General features: G+C 41.5%; 1 protein-coding gene across 1 annotated transcript; it reads right to left on the bottom strand.

Annotated features, from left to right (window-relative positions):
* Positions 1-286: 286 nt before the first annotated feature.
* LOC110500663 (alpha-2 adrenergic receptor-like) lies at positions 287-2,510 on the bottom strand. Its single transcript, XM_021578152.2, has one exon. The coding sequence runs from the start codon at positions 2,289-2,291 to the stop codon at positions 990-992; it is 1,302 nt and encodes a 433-aa protein (XP_021433827.2). The 5' UTR covers positions 2,292-2,510; the 3' UTR covers positions 287-989.
* Positions 2,511-17,698: the final 15,188 nt, after the last annotated feature.

Genomic DNA, 17,698 nt, shown 5'->3' with positions numbered 1-17,698 from the left:
ATGCTGGCAGAGCACACTATCTCAGAATCCCTTGCATAAGACAACACTTGGCAACCCCAGTATCTCTCAATCACTCAAGCATGTCAAAACACATGTGCATCATTGTCAGAGTGCTCCAGTGTGTATATACATATGACAGAAGTCCAACATCACAGTAGAGCTCAGATAAGATTTCTTCAGCGTTTATTTTGCATGATAGCCCACTACTTTAAGCATAAGAAAAAGCACCACTTGCAAAACTGTTAAATATGCAAAATAATTGAACAGAAACAGTCCACAAGAGAGGTACTTCAAATAAATACTTTATGTTTTATTCTTAGGTATATATTCATCAGCATCCAGGGTGAAAAATACAGATCTTTCTTACGATTATAAATAAAAGGAACAACCGTAGCCCACGTTTTAAAAACATATACTCAGCCCTCAACACCTCAACCATTTGTCTGTAATCCCTAGGGTCCACTTGGAAATCATTACCCATGACAAGTCAACATAGTGGATTAGACTGCTGATGCGCCCGGCTAGTTCCCCTGTGTTTTCGCATTAGCATGATTAGCCTGGAAATTGTGTTACTTTGGTTGTATAGGACTCAGGAGTACCAGATATCTAATGTGACATTGAGTTAAAGCCTTGCGATACACTTCAGAACATCTTGTTCTGGGAACCACTATGCACACACTGAACGTGAATGGCAAATATGCAGGCCAGTAACATAAATATGTTGGGTAATGAGAGCACAAGAGTTGCCTGTGAGGGAATATGAAGGCGTAGTTCAGAATGATGCTCTCTCAATTGAGTTACAGCATGACAATGTGTATGACCACTGTAAGTACAGTGTGCACGTTGCATTGTTCATATGGTTGAATACAAAAAATAGGCTTCTTTCATATGAATATTCCATGGTAGATTTCATATGTCCATATTGAGATTGTCATGGTCATCTCAGGGCATATTTAGTCCTGGCTTGTCCCTCCCATTATCACATATATCTAGAAGGATTTTTTCCACGACTTGCAAAGGATTTTCTGAAAGGCGCGTCGGAAATCCTGGTTGAAGATGGTGTAGATGGCGGGGTTGAGTGAGCTGTTGCAGTAACCAATCCAGAAGAAGAATTTAAAGAGGGGATCGGGGATCTTACAGGGGTCCCCGCACACTCCGTGCAGGCAGTAGCTGAAGAAGAATGGGAACCAGCACACCACAAATACCCCCATGACTACAGCCAGCACAAAGGTGAACCTCTTCTCCCTGGCCTGGGAGACCTTTTTCATGGACACAGAGCTCCTCCTCCTCTTCCTCCTGGAGGCGAACAGGTCCATGGATTTGTTGCTGGCTCTAGAGATCCGGCTGGAGTGTTTGGAGATGGCACTGTTCTTCCGGCTGGCCCGCTTGACCCTCTTATGGTTCAGGTCCTGAGGTTTGGTGTGACCTTTGTCCTCTGAGGAGGAGCTCTCCTCCAGGTCCCCCTCATCATGAACCTCTGTGGTCATCATGCTGGGCGTGGGTGGGCACTGGCAGTGCCCGGTCTCTCTGTCCCCGTTGATTTTGCACAAGGCAGCTTTGCTTAGCCCATTCTCAGTCATTGTATGTTCACCTGGACCATGTTTTTTCTCCGACATGCCCCTGGTCCTGGTCTTGGCCACTTGGTATATTCTAATATACACTAATATCATGATTAGGCAAGGCGCAAAGAATGACGCAATGCTAGAGGAGAGGATGTACCAAGTGTCATTGTTCAGCTCACACCCTGGGTACTGAGAGTTATCATTGTTTTTGTCTATTGATATTAACGGAGGAGAAGATATCATGGCAGATATAAGCCATACAATGACGATAATACACTTCACTCGTTTAGGAGTCCGTTTGAGATTATATTCAACAGCTTGCGTAACAGACCAGTAGCGGTCCAAACTGATTGCGCACAGATGGACGATGGACGAAGTGCAAAATAATACATCTAAAGCGAGGTAAATTCCACACCAAACTCTGCCGAAATACCAGTAGCCCATAAGTTCGTTTGCCAGAGAAAATGGCATCACCAAAGTGGCAACCAGAATGTCTGCGGTGGCTAACGAAACCAAAAACAGATTCTGGGGAGCTTTCATTGCCCGGCTTGTTAATACCGCAATTACAACCAGAACGTTCCCGACCACTGTAAACAAAATAAGAAAACTTACAAGTGCTGCAAGACTCGCTATTGTAGCCGAAAAATATGGACTTTCTGATGAGGAATTTAAGTTGACAACGGGGAACGTGTCAACTCCGCTTGAGTTAAACGAATCCATCCCGTCCATGTATTTCTTTTTATTCCAGAATGGTTGGTTCAGGGAAAGACATTCACTTTATGCATGTAGAGTCCATTCATTGCCAAAATGAAAATGAGCACAATGTTGACGGAATGCATGTCTCGTGGATTAGACGGCAAATCATTACCCAATATATATCTGGTTAATTGACTAAACGATCATGCCACCTTGCCTTGTACATGCATGCTGTTATAGCATGACAGGCAATCCTTCTATATCGGCTGCTGCTGGCTCTCTCTCAGCGCTCGTGCTGAGCTCTACATCAGAAAGCTGTCTCAGTCAGCGCTCATGTGTTGCTCACATTCAACTAACTGATTTCTGCCCCGCCCCCGACAGAGTGCATTATTTTCTGGAATCTCATTGAATTACAGTATGCGATGCTTTTATTTATTTTATTTGTTATATCAGTTCAATAGGCTATTTTGTGAATGACGACTAGAGTGAAATACGCTGTCTGTCATTAGGCTTTGATCATATGATGTATTGATGACACAAGTTGAATGTCAACCACGCCGATACACTGGATTTAAAAAAAGTATGTAAATATTAAATTAGGGAGAAAAGTACATTTGCGAACACACGAATATTTCAGAGATGTGAGATGCGCCCTGAATGTCAATGTGATTTAGGCACACCTTTATTCCAACACGCTGGAGGTCAGTATTGCTGCATCTACTAATGTAATCTCCTGCAAACAACAATGAGTCTTAAGGACATCCTTGGGACCTCACGAAATGTTCGCTTGAAGTCATCAGGACGTTGTGTCAAATCAAATCAAATGTTATTGGTCACATACACATATTTAGCAGATGTTATTGCGGGTGTAGCGAAATGCTTGAGTTCCTAGCGCCAACAATGCAGTAATATCTAACAATTTACAACACTACACACACATCTAAAGTAAGTATTAGGACGAGCAATGTCGGAGTGGCATTGACTGAAATACAGTAGAATGAAATGCAGCATATGAGATGTAAACATACTGCTATACTCATGGTGTCATGGTCCACTGGAGGTTTAGTCTAGTTCCCGGGTTTCACCTGTAGGACCATTCATACCCTTTACACTTCAAAGTAAATCTCAGCTCTGTTAAAAATACACAGAAGAAAAATGATTATATTTCTTGTAGTGATTCAGGAGTAACATTAAAACAGAATAATATGCCTCACCTACATTAGACAACTATACTGAAAACCCAAACTCAAATTGCTGAAATAAGTCAATGAAATCAATGAGAGAAATAGTCAGATTAACTCATAACTAAAATAGCGACGCAGATGGCACTCTTTTGCTAAATGCAGAGATGCATTATAGGTAATGAATGTGTAGGGGACTTAATACATTTGACAGAATTTGTGGCGCCGCAGAATGATCAGCATACTCCAGAGGTTGTGAATTCAAATCCCAGGAAGGGTCATAATGAGTAGTCAGTAGTGATCATGTCAAATGGATGAAAGATTTGGACACTATTTCAGCTGAACAGCGTACTACCTACTTTAAAACCTCCATTTCATTACTTTACTTATAATGGTTTGGGACACATGGGAACCTCAAGTGACTAAAACCTTCACGGGATCATGACACAACGTCCCAAGGAAGTTTTCAGTCAATTCGCGGATGGCTGAATCTCACCGGAGAAATCATCAGAGCAAGGGCAACAGGGCCCCTCTGTTTCAGTAAGTGTAGACCGCGTATCGGATACTGTCTTGACCAAAAAACATGTTGCCGCCGTATAATTTCATTGATTGACGCCAGCAAGAATTTGGCCTCCTTTGATAAATAAATTATAATATTTAGCCAATCTGCGTTGAGCTGAGCTGTGGGTTGTCCTGGTGCAGCAAAACAACCCCCAAACGAGGCCAGGTTGGATTTGGCTGCATACCAATCAAATAATTTCCTTAGACAAACATGATTTTCTGTTTCTGGTCAGCTTGTGCTGTTGTCCTGCAGTAGCTAGCTTGCTAAATTGGCCCTTTCCTAAACCATTGATGGAGATGGGGATTTGGACTTAATTATCTGTACAGGGCAATGATTATGATGGCAAGTCTGATCTAACCATAAATGAACATGTTGTGCCACTGGCCTGAGACTTTTGAAGTTCAATATGTTGCCTTGTAGGCTCAGGTTAACTAGCTAGCTAACTTAGCTGGTTCATTGTTTCCCATGCAAGGAACCTAGGCTAGTAGCAAGCATTTTAGCTAAAAACTAAAAGTGTACTGTATGACAGAACCTTAGACCGTTTTGCCAACATGAAAGAGAGGAGGATGGCTTTGACGTTCAACTAGTCTACAAGTAGGGTGACTCAGTATTTTTTGTTTCACGCACCCAAGCTAGCTTTTTTTTTTACCATGCACCGGTAGTCGACTTGAGCTGCAACAGATTTCCACAACAATGTTCACATGTTGCCACCAACCTTATTATAAGACAAAATGAAACATTTGTTCACAAAAAATATTGTTCTCACATATTAGTGTTATTTAATTCTGTAAATTATTAAGAATGAGTGGTTTTGGGTGGGTTTACCCTTTAAGGGACCTAATGGGAACATCACTGAATACCCTCAAGACGCCCTGTTAGCGGGTTCCTTCCTTGACAGGATGTGAAAATGTTTATTGTCACTTAAAATATTTATTGTACCGGACTATCATCACTCCTTACCATATAACATTTTTATCTACGGCATTACAATACTGAAACACAAAAAAACATACCAGGGATAAAGATTAAATCAAAAGCACTTGATTTACTTTGACACCTACCTTTAGGAAGTTCCTGTGTGTGTGTGCGCGCAAGAGAGATAGAGAGAGAGAAACAGAGAGAAACAGAGAGAAACAGAGAAAAAGAGAGAAAGAGAAAAAGGGAGAAAAACAGAGAGAAACAGAGAAAAAGAGAGAAACAGAGAAAAAGAGAGAAAGAGAAAAAGGGAGAAACAGAGAGAAACAGAGAAAAAGAGAGAGAAACAGAGAAAAAGAGAGAGAGAAACAGAGAGAAACAGAGCAACAGAGAAAAAGAGAGAAAGAGAAAAAGGGAGAAAAACAGAGAGAAACAGAGAGAGAGAGAGAGTTGGGGCTTGGGCTTGTCAAATTGTCAGAACCACAGAAAGACAAAATGAGAAAGTGTTCATTTGCATACCAAATGAAGCCCAATAAGAGCATTTTGATGGCAGATTGAGGAAGGTGGAATTTTGTGAGCCCTTTGGGTGTTTTGAGTTGAGCTCATCAGCTGAGCAGAGGCAGACAGCAGACACACATTATAACAGAAGAGTGTTTCCAACTAATGGCAGGAATAAACATTTTTATCCCTTTCCCTCTCCACACACACACACACACACACACACACACACACACACGCACGCACGCACGCACGCACGCACGCACGCACGCACGCACGCACACACACACACACACACACGTCTTACTATACTTGTGAGTGCTTTTTAGGGAGCAACAATTGATTCCCATTCAAAATCATATTAACCCTCAACCTAACCCTAGCACTAACACTTACCCTAACTTTAAGCTCAACCTCAACCCCTAACCTTAACCCCTAACCTTAACCCGAACCCTAACCCCTAACCCCTAACCTTAATTCTAACCCTAAACCTAACCCCTCAGCCTAAAATAGTATTTTTTACAAGGGAGGTATGGAAAAATGTCAAAACTTCTCTTAATTTTAGTTGATTTCCAATTCTTGTGAGGACTTCTGTTACTGGTAATGGAGCAATACAACTTAGTTATTTGCCTTAACTGCCATAGCACAGTGATGACAGCTTTGAAAGTACAGTGCATCAGCCTGTTGTGATGATGAGAATGACCTGGTTGTTCCACAAGGTTTTGGTGTCAGCCTGCGTGTTCCTCAGTTCAGCTGAGGGCTCAGCTTTGAAACGCGTGCTGACGTTTGGATGTCATGTTGTCCTCAGTCAACTTCGATGTGCTGCTGTCAGGTACCTGTCAACACGGGTATAGGTCAGCATATTGTTACTGTGTTCCAGGTGCTGTCTTGAAATTGCTACAGCATAAGAGCACTATCATGAAACCTACTTGATCTTAATAACCATGGTATAACACCTGTTATCATATGCATGTTATAATCTGTTATAATGCTTCAGACATCTAAAACAATAACATTCATAATTATCACTTTGAATTATGGCATTAACACAACTGATTATATGGACTGAACCCAGTTCTGATGTGTGATGTGTCGACAAAAGAGGACTGCATGAGCTCACTAAGACGAGTCTGCCTGATGTTGCAACAAACTAGCGGAGTCAGACCATTCTGATATCGTGAATTTACAGTGCCATACAAATATATTGACACCCTTGCACTTTTCTGAAATAGTTTCCTAATTTCTTCTAAAGTTATTATTATTATTATCATTTTATTTTAATTTTTGTCGCCACACCTTCCTGTTGGATTTTTAACATTGCAGAGCCAATTGGAAGCAGGTTCCTGATGAGGATGATGCTACTGTCTTGAGGTTTGAGGAAGATGAAGGACTCCTAAGAATTCTTTATTTCTACGTGTTAGAAAGACATGCTTGTTCTACGGTACGGTGTAATTGTGATAGACTGCATCCAATTTTTTGAGTAGAGTGTTGGAGGCTATTTTGTAAATGACATCGCCGAAGTCGAGGATCGGCAGGATGGTCAGTTTTACGAGGGTATGTTTGCCAGCATGAGTGAAAGATGCTTTGTGAGACAGATGGTTAAAATGAAAGTAGGGTGGTTGTTTGGGGTGGATGGGTGGACGTATACCGCAAAACGTTGCGAGCTCGAATCTCATCAGGGTCAACTTTAGCATTTTAGCAACTTTTCAACTACTTACTACTTTCTAGCTACTTTGCAACTACTTAGCATGTTAGTTAACCCTTCTCCTAACCCTAACCTTAACCCTTTAACCTTACTCCTAAACTTAACCCTAACCTTAACCCTAACCCCTAATCCTAACCCTTAGTCTAGCTAACATTAGTCAGCTAGCTAACATTAGCCACCTAGCCATCTAGCTAGAATTCGTAAAATATTATAACATTTTCAAATTCGTAACTTATAGTACATTTTTCAAATTAGTATCATATCGTACGTTTTGCAAATTCGTTACATATAATTTCAATTGTATTTCGTAACATATCAAATTAAATGGGTGTTGGACATCCACAAATGAATACATACCATACAAAATGTAACATATCCTACTAAATGGAGTAACTACCAATAAGAAGAAGAAAGAAACTTGCTTCCGGTGGAAATGTGTCATTTAGTCTGGAGTCCAAATTGGAGATTTTTGGTTTCAACCGCATGTCTTTGTGAGACGCGGTGTGGGTGAACGGATGTATTTGCGACTGCTCTTGAAGTAAACATTAAAAGTTCTTGAAATGTCTTAAAGTAATGATGGACTGTCCTTTATCTTTGCTTATTTGAGCTGTTCTTGGCATAATATGGACTTGGTCTTTTACCAAACAGGGCTATCTTCTGTATACCACTCCTATCTTGTCACAACACAACTGATTGGCTCAAACAGGTTAAGAAGGGATGAAATTCCTTCAGGTGTCACAAAGTGCTGTACAGAAACCCAGCCTAAAACCCCAAACAGCAAGCAATGCAGGTGTAGAAGCACGGTGGCTAGGAAAAACTCCCTAGAAAGGCCGGAACCTAGGAAGAAACCTAGAGAGGAACCAGGCTATGATGGGTGGCCAGTCTTCTTCTGGCTGTGCTGGTTGGAGATTATAACAGAACATGGCCAATATGTTCAAATGTTCATAGATGACCAGCAGGGTCTGATAATAATATTCACAGTGGTTGTAGAGGGTGCAACAGGTCAGCAGATCAGGAGTAGATGTCAGATAGCTTTTCATAGCCAATCATTCAGAGTATCTCTACTGCACCAGCTCTCTGTAGAGAGTTTAAAACAGCACGTCAGGGACAAGGTAGCACGTTCGGTGAACAGGCAATGGTTCCATAGCCGCAGGCAGAACAATTGAAACTGGAGCAGCAGCACCCGGACAGGTGCCAACCCGGACAGGAAGATCACGTCAGTGATTCAACCCACTCAAGTGACGCACCCCTCCCAGGGACGGCATGGAAGAAGACCAGTAAGCCAGTGACTCAGCCCCTGTTTAGGGTTAGAGGCAGAGATTCCCAGTGGAGAAAGGGGAACCGGCCAGGCAGAGACAGCAAGGGCTGTCGCTCCAGTGCCTTTCCGTTCCCCTTCCCTCCTGCGCCAGACTACACTCAATCATAGGACCTACTGAAGAGATGAGTCTTCAATGGACTTAAAGGTCGAGACCGAGTCTGTGTCTCTCACATAGACAGGCAGACCATTCCATAAAAATTGAGCTCTTTAGGCAAAAGCCCTGCCTCCAGCTGTTTGCTTAGAAATTCGAGGGACAGTAAGGAGCCTGCGTCTTGTTACCGTAGCGTACTTGTAGGTATGTATGGCAGGACCAAATCATAAAGATAGGCAGGAGCAAGCCCATGTAATGCTTTGTAGGTTAGCAGTAAAACCTTGAAATCAGCCCTAGCCTTAACAGGAAGCCAGTGTAGAGAGGCTAGCACTGGAGTAATATGACCATTTTTTGGTTCTAGTCAGGATTCTAGTAGCAGTGTTTAGCACTAACTGAAGTTTATTTAGTGCTTTATCCGGGTAGCCGGAAAGTAGAGCATTGCAGTAATCTAATCTAGAAGTGACAAAAGCATGGATACATTTTTGGACAGAAAGTTTCAGATTTTTGCAATATTACGTAGATGTAAAAAAGCTGTCCATGAAACAGTTTTGATATATTTGTCAAAAAAGAGATCAGAGTCCAGAGTAATGCCGAGGTCCTTCACAGTTTTTTTTAGATGACTGTACAACCATCAAGATTAATTGTCAGATTCAACAGAAGATCTCTTTGTTTCTTGGGACCTAGAACTAGCATCTCTGTTTTGTCCAAGTTTAAAAGTAGATAAGTTGCCGCCATCCACTTCCTTATGTCTGAAACACAGGCTTCCAGGGAGGGCACTTTTGGAGCTTCACCGTGTTTCATCGAAATGTACCGCTGTGTGTCGTAGGCATAGCAATGAATGTTAACGTTATGTTTCTGAATGACATCACCAAGAGGTAAAATATATAGTGAAAACAATAGTGGTCCTAAAACGGAGCCTTGAGGAACACTGAAATTTACAGTTGATTTGTCAGAGGACAAACCATCTACAGAGTCAAACTGATATCTTTCCGACTGATAAGATCTGAACCAGGCCAGAACTTGTCAGTGTAGACCAATTTGGATTTCCAATCTCTCCAAAAGAATGTGGTGATCAATGGTATCAAAAATAGCACTAAGGTCTAGGAGCATGAGGACAGATGCAGAGTCTCGGTCTGATGCCATTAAAAGGTAATTTACCACCTTCACAAGGTCTAAAACCAAACTGAAGTGTTTTGTTTACATTGTTTGTCTTCAGGAAGGCAGGAAGTTGCTGCGCAACATTCCCCCCCCCCCCCAACATTTGAGAGGAATGGGAGATTCGATATAGGCCGATTTTTATATTTTCTGGGTCAAGGTTTGGCATTTCAAGAGAGGCTTTATTACTGCCACTTGTAGTGAGTTTGGTACACATCCGGTGGATAGGGTGGATAGGTGGATTAATTTTAACATATGAGGGCCAAGCACAGGAAGCAGCTCTTTCAGTAGTTTAGTTGGAATAGGGTCCAGTATGCAACTTGAAGGTTTAGAGGACATAACTATTTTCATCAATGTGTCAAGAGATATAGTATTAAAAAACTGTACTGTCTCTCTTGATCCTAGGTCCTGGCAGTGTTGTGCAGACTCAGGACAACTGAGCTTTGGAAAAATATGCATATTTAAAGAGGAGTCCGTAATTTGATCATAATGTTCATGATCATAATCTTTTCGTTAAATAAGTTCATGAATTTATCACTGCTGAAGTGAAAGCCATCCTCTCTTGGGGAATGCTGCTTTTTAGTTAGCTTTGCAACAGTATCAAAAATGTATTTTGGATTGTTCTAATTTTCCTCAATTAAGTTGGAAAAATAGGATGACCGAGCAGCAGTGAGGGCTCTTCGATACTGCACTGTACTCTCTTTCCAAGCTAGTCGGAAGACTTCCAGTTTGGTGTAGCTCCATTTCCGTTTCAATTTTCTGGAAGCTTGTTTCAGGGCTCAAGTATTTTCTGTACACCAGGGAGCTAGTTTCTTATGACAAATGTTTTTTGATTTTAGGGGTGTGATTACATCTAGGGTATTACGCAAGGTTAAATTGAGTTCCTCAGTTAGGTGGTTAACTTATGTTTGTCCTCTGACATCCTTGGGTAGGTGGAGGGAGTCTGGAAGGAATCTTTGGGTTGTCTGAGAATTTATAGCCTGACTTTTGATGACCCTTGGTTGGGGTCTGAGCAGATTAGTTGTTGCGATTGCAAATGTAATAAAATGGTGGTCCGATAGTCCAGGATTATGAGAAAAAACATTAAGATCCACAACATTTATTCTACAGGACAAAACAAGGTCCAGAGTAGGACTGTGGCAGTGAGTAGGTCCAGAGACATGTTGGACAAAACCCACTGAGTCGATGATGGCTCCGAAAGCCTTTTGGAGTGGGTCTGTGGACCTTTCCATGTGAATATTAAAGTCACCAAAAATGAGAAAATGATCTGCCATGACGACAAGATCCGATACGAATTCAGGAAACTCAGTGAGGAACGCTGTATACGGCCCAGGAGACCTGTAAACAGTAGCTATAAAAAGTGTAGGCTGCATAGATTTCATGACTAGAAGTTCAAAAGACGAAAACGCACTTGTTTTTTTGTGTAAATTGAAATTTGCTATCGTAAATGTTAGCAACACCTTTGCCTTTGCAGGTTGCGCGGGGGATATGGTCACTCGTGTAACCAGGAGGAGAGGCCTCATTTAACACAGTAAATTCATCAGGCTTAAGCCATGTTTCAGTCAGGCCAATCACATCAAGATTATGATCAGTGATTAGTTAATTGACTATAACTGCCTTAGTAGTGAGGGATCTAACATTAAGTAGCCCTATTTTGCGATGTGAGATATTACAATCTCTTTCAATAATGACAGGAATGGAGAAGGTCTTCATTCCAGTGAGATTGCTAAGGCGAACACCGCCATGTTTAGTTTTTCCCAACCTAGATCGAGGCACAGACAAGATTTCAATGTGGATATCTGAGCTGACTACATTGACTGTGCTAATGGCAGACTCCACTAAGCTGGCAGGCTGGCTAACAGCCTGCTGCCTGGCCTGCACCCTATCTCATTGTGGAGCTACGGGAGTTAGAGCCCTGTCTATGTTTGTAAATAAGATGAGAGCACCCCTCCAGCTAGGATGGAGTCCGTCACTCCTCAGCAGGCCAGGCTTGGTCCTGTTTGTGGGTGAGTCCCAGAAAGAGGGCCAATTATCAAAAAATTATATATTTTGGGAGGGGCAGAAAACTGTTTTCAACCATCGATTGAGTTGTGAGACTGCTGTAGAGCTCATCACTCCCCCTAACTGGGAGGGGGCCAGAGACAATTACTTGATGCCGACACATCTTTCTAGCTGATTTACACGCTAAAGTTATGTTGCGCTTGGTGACCTCTGACTGTTTCATCCTAACATCGTTGGTGCCGACGTGGATAACAATATCCCTATACTCTCTACACTCGCCAGTTTTAGCCTTAGTCAGCAACATCTTCAGATTAGCCTTAACGTTGGTAGCCCTGCCCCCTGGTAAACAGTGTATGATCGCTGGATGATTCGTTTTAAGTCTAATACTACGGGTAATTGAGTCGCCAATGACTAGGGTTTTCAATCTGACAAAGCTAATGGTGGGAGGCTTCAACATCTCAGACCCCGTAACGGGAAGAGGAAAGACCAGAGAAGGCTTGGTCTCTGACTCCGACCCGTTGCTTAATGGGGAGAACCGGTTGAATGTTTCTGTCGACTAAATGAGCGACACCGGTTGAGCATTCCTACAGCATTTCCTTCCAGAAGCCATGAGAAAATTGTCCGGCTCGGGGACTGTGCGAGGGGATTTATACTACTATCTGTACTTATTGGTGGCACAGACGCAGTTTCATCCTTTCCTAAACTTAAATTACACTTGCCTAATGATTGCGTCTGAAGCTGGGCTTGCAGCATGGCTATCCTCGCCATAAGGTGATCGTTCTCCTGTATATTATTAGTAGAGCGACTGCAATTACAAGGCATAATGTTAATGTTACCACTTAGATTCGGCTGGTGGAGGTCCTGAAGTCCTTGAATGAAAAAGTCAAGCTGGGAAAAAATTAAAATCTAAAACGGTAATTAAAAAGTAAAATCCGTAAAGTTGGCAGGTAGCAAAGTAAGGTTAACAACAAACTGCACAGCAGCACGTAAACAAGTCTACAAGTTGTGACCGGAAATGGTGGCGTCAAGGTGAGTTACCAGGTGGCGTCAACACTGAAACAGGTACAAATTAATGGAAAATAATTTCCCAGTATTTAGCGCCATCCATCATTCCTTCAATTCTGACCAGTGTCCCAGTCCCTGCCGATGGGACGATGTTCTCGGGGTGTTGAGAGGTGTTGGATTTGCGCCAGACATAGCGTTTTTCTTGATGTCCATATAACTCAACCCTGATCTGTACTTCTCCACAACTTTGTCCCTGACCTGTTTGGAGAGCTCCTTGGTCTTCATGGTGCCGCTTGCTTGGTGGTGCCCCTTGCTTAGTGGTGTTGCATATTCTGGGGCCTTGCAGAACAGGTGTATATATACTGAGATCATGTGACACTTAGATTGCACACAGGTGGACTTTATTTAACTAATTATGTGACTTCTGAAGGTAATTTGTTGCTCCAGATCTTATTTAGGGGCTTCATAGCAAAGGTGGTGAATACATATGCATGCACCACTTTTCAGTTTTCTATTTTTTTCATTTCACTTCACCATTTTGGAATATTTTGTGTATGTCCATTACATGAAATCCAAATAAAAATCAATTCAAATTACAGGTTGTAATGCAAGAAAATAGGAAAAACGCCAAGGGGGATGAATACTTTTGCAAGGCACTGTAAATTGTATGAGGGACATTCCAGCTTCAAGTGGTTTCAGATTTCACATCCTATGTAACACAGGCTCAGAAAATATACTACTGTGTCCTTAGGAACCAGGGCTATCGCTCAATGCAATCCAGGGGACTTTACATCTAAGAGGTTTTAACATGGAACAGACAGATGCAGTGGTCTACCCCAGGGTGTGTGTGTGTGTGTGTGTGTGTGTGTGTGTGTGTGTGTGTGTGTATGTGTGTGTGTGTGCGTGCAGAGTGGCGATCACTCTGGGTTGGAGGTTAAAGACCGTTTGTCAGCATGGGTCATTTGTGCCACGTGAATGCTCTGGGGCCATGGTGTATTTTTTTAACCACAGGGGTTCCCCCAATTAAGATAGACAGGGTATTTGCTTCAGTGTCTTTATAGGTTGCCTGAATCATTTCTGGGAGCTATTCTTTGAATATTGGTTTGGTTTTCTGACCCGTTGTTACTGTAATTTAATTATGCCAATGTGTTTTCATTAATTGAAAACCCTTAATCTATTTTATGAGAATTTGTAAGATTCTTGTTTGCATAAAATAGACGGAGACCAGCCATTTCAATAATAGGTAACAGAATTTATTCTCGGAGCGCGCTGCCACGTTACCACGAGCAACAGTTTATATACAATAACATGACGTCATTTCATTGCTTAACAGAATCCCCTCCTCTCGACCGGGACAAAGTGAGGTTAAAAGTTCATTCTAACTTACTAACACACTCCCAGGTCACACAACATAATTGAATTAACTTTTGACCCCTCAACATTATCGATCACCACTTAGCTGACAGTTCTAATTAACAGAAAACTCACTTCCTTATCTAAAACACCCCAGAGCTCAGTTTCGTCGGTTCAACCATAGGTTAACTACCTTATCTGTTTACTTAATCCACAAACCATTTCTTTCTTCCTAGTTGGAATGGTGTTCATTAACTTTAATTACTCCTTGTCTGTGTCCCACAATCCTTTCTTATGAACTCATATTGTTAATCAGATATAATAAAACAGAGTATAAGTTTACTTAGTTACAGTTCTATTTGAAATGGGGATATTGTTTATTCATTTATTCATAATATTTCTAACACCCGTAAAACGAGAGAAGGACAAAATTATTTCCGCTCAGGGTGTCAATATTAGGAGTAGTGTCAGTGGACTCCATTTTGACTCCTGGGTATTATTAGTGGTTATTTTGCAAGATGCATGGATGTGGTACCCTAACTTTCATGCATGAAGGACCAAACTGAATGCTCTGTCTCCACTGTTCCTCAGATTTACACAAAAGTCGGTGGACACCCCTTAAAATTTGTGGATTAGGCTATTTCAGGCACACCTGTTGCTGACAGGTGTATAGAATCGAGCGCACAGCCATGCGATCTCCATAGACAAACATTGGCAGTGGAATGGCCCGTACAGGAGAGCTCAGTGACTTTCAACGTGGCACTGTCATAGGATGCCACCTTTCCAACATGTCAGTTTGTAAAATTTCAGCCCTGTTAGAGCTGCCCCGGTCAACTGTAAGTGCTGTTATTGTGAAGTGGAAACGTCTAGGAGCAACAACGGCTCAGCCATGAAGTGGTAGGCCACACAAGCTCACAAAACAGGACCGATGAGTGCTGAAGCGAGTAGTACGTAAAAATTGTCTGTCCTTGGTTGCAACACTCACAGCCAACTTCAAAACTGCCTCTGGAAGAAACGTCAGCATAATAACTGTGTGTCAGGAGCTTCATGAAATGGGTTTCCATGGCCGACCAGCCACACACAAGCCTAAGATCACCATGCACAATACCAAGCGTCGGCTGGAGTTGTGTAAAACTTGCCGCCATTAAACTTGTCGACTCTGGAGCAGTGGAATCGCGTTCTCTGGAGTGATGAATCACGTGTCACCATCTGGAAGTCTGGCGGACGAATTTGGGTTTGGCGGATGCCAAGAGAACCTGCCCAAATGTGTAGTGCCCACTGTAAAGTTTGTTGGAAGAGGAATAATGGTCTGGGGCTGTTTTTCATGGTTCATACTAGGCCCCTTATTTCCAGTGAAGGGAAATCTTAACGCTACAGCATACAATGACATTCTAGATGATTCTGTGCTTCCAACTTTGTGGCAACATTTGGGGAAAGCCCTTTCCTGTTTTAGCATGACAATGCCGCCGTGCACAAAGCGAGGTCCATACAGAAATGGTTTGTTGAGATTGGTGTGGAAGAACTTGACTTGCACAAAGCCCTGACCTCAACCCCATCGAACAACTTTGGGGTGAATTGGAACACTGTGATCCAGGCCTAATCGCCCAACATCAGTGCTCAACCTCAGTAATGCTCTTGTGGCTGAATGGAAGCAAGGCCCCACAGCAATGTTCCAACATCTGGTGGAAAGCCATCCCAGAAGAGTGGAGGTTGTTCTTGCAGCAAAAGGGGGCCCAACTCCATATTAATGCCTATGATTTTGGAATGAGATGTTCGACGAGCAGGTGTTCACATACTTTTGGTCATGTAGTTTACGTTACATAGCCAAGAAGGTCTGATAGGAGATGACTAATTGTGAGCTAAAAACAAGAGTAAAAAAAATATCCAGACTTAAACATCATTAGGGGTTCACAGGGTTTCCTTGACATGGACAAATAACTCTAGCATAGATTGGTAACTTTATTAGACTTATTAGACCCATTAGACTTAAAACTTTGTATTTAGGTGTCTTTCCTCATGCTGAAAGAATTTGCCTCAAGGACACAAGGACATATGAGTTCCATCAGGATGGAGATTCCTCCATCTTGGATTGTTTTTCTTAGAAAAATGTATTATCATGAACCATAAATCCAAATAACATAATTTGGTATGTAGGCACATAATACATCTCAGATAAGGGATTGGTTAAGAGATGGCTGAGTTATTGATAAATCAGGAAATCCCATTTTAAGTATCCATTTACATATTTTGTAAATCCACTTCACAATGGTCTATCTACTTAAAAATGTTTAGGGTCATCAAAGCCCTTACCATGATGAACCATTTACGTTTGGCATTGATACTGTATCTTAAAAAATGAGGAAATTATTAACAATTCATTTTGACTATGTAACAGTAATGCTTAAAGTAATCACAATATTTTTGTAATTGAATAAAAGTCAGATTCACACCAGATTTCTACAGAAATACAGACATCCTGGTTTTAATCCACTCCACAGTGGCCTATCAACTTGTCTCTTGTCATTACTATCATGGACACCACTAAGATGAAACGCTGATTTGGTATTGATGTCTTAAAAAACAAAGGAAACTATTAACAACTCATTATTTGCACATGTAACGCTAATGCTCAAAATCCTCTGCAATTATCTTCTCCTCTTGAACCATACGTCAATTCACTCCAGATTTTGTTTTTGTTGGTGCATTGAAATATGCCTACAATGTACCTATAGGTGCATGTTAGCACATATGCTAATGCAAAAAATACTTTAAAAATCTTATTCTCATGAACCATAAGTCAGATTGACTCCAGATTTAGTTTATAGACTCAATGAATTAGCCTCTAATTAATTTGAGAATGATTACCTGCTGCATTCAAAGATAACCAACCTACAGCACTAGACTTAACTTCATTTGTGTCATCGTTGTGGTATTGAGAGAAACATGGTAATGCTTTCAATGATTGCACATATAGGAAGTTCCTACATGATAAGACTGCTTTCTTTGATATCCAACAGATCTTGTGTCCTTTCTGTCATCCTGTGAACCTCGTTCATTGCTGCTCGCAGCTATATTCATTTTTTTTCTCTCTCTGGTGAACCATGCTGATTTAAAAGTCTGTGGATATGTTTTAGTGCAGAGTGTGTCGTTTTTCTTTGGAGTGCTCCTACAGAACGATGGGCTTGTCAAGCTGTCAACACATACTATTAATAGTGCAACAGATAACTTGGGTTAATGCTTCTTTCTTAGTTATTCATTGAACCCTCTCCTGAACATACTGTATAGATAAGTAACACTTTTGATGAAATTATATTGTGAAGCCAGCTGGGGTTTTTAAGACCACAGAAAACATGACCTACTGTATACTGTCAAAGGATGTTTACATGTGCTGTAGGTCATGTAGGATAAATGACTTTTTCTGCAGGAGCTGAAACACAAACTGTTGCATCATACAGTAGAAGAATGTCTTATTCCCATTTTCATGCATACAGTTGGGTATTTGCTAATGTTATTTAGCCTGGTTAAGAAACAAACTATGTGCTATCGAAAGGATTGGTTATCCTTAATAACTACAGGCCCTGATAACTGTTATAGCTCGGGATTTGCAGAAGCTGTATCCATTAGTTGAGTCAGAAGCTTTTGAATGGCACTAAAAT

Source organism: Oncorhynchus mykiss, chromosome 21, assembly GCF_013265735.2.
Source record: "Oncorhynchus mykiss isolate Arlee chromosome 21, USDA_OmykA_1.1, whole genome shotgun sequence".
In the NCBI taxonomy this organism is placed as follows: Eukaryota; Metazoa; Chordata; class Actinopteri; order Salmoniformes; family Salmonidae; genus Oncorhynchus; species Oncorhynchus mykiss.
Note: the sequence above shows the minus strand (reverse complement) of the source record. Positions and strands in the feature narration are given on the sequence as shown.

Excerpts from the sequence above, each read along its gene's own strand:
- LOC110500663 (XM_021578152.2), bottom strand. The coding sequence starts at position 2,291 with ATGGACGGGATGGATTCGTTTAACTCAAGCGGAGTTGACACGTTCCCC.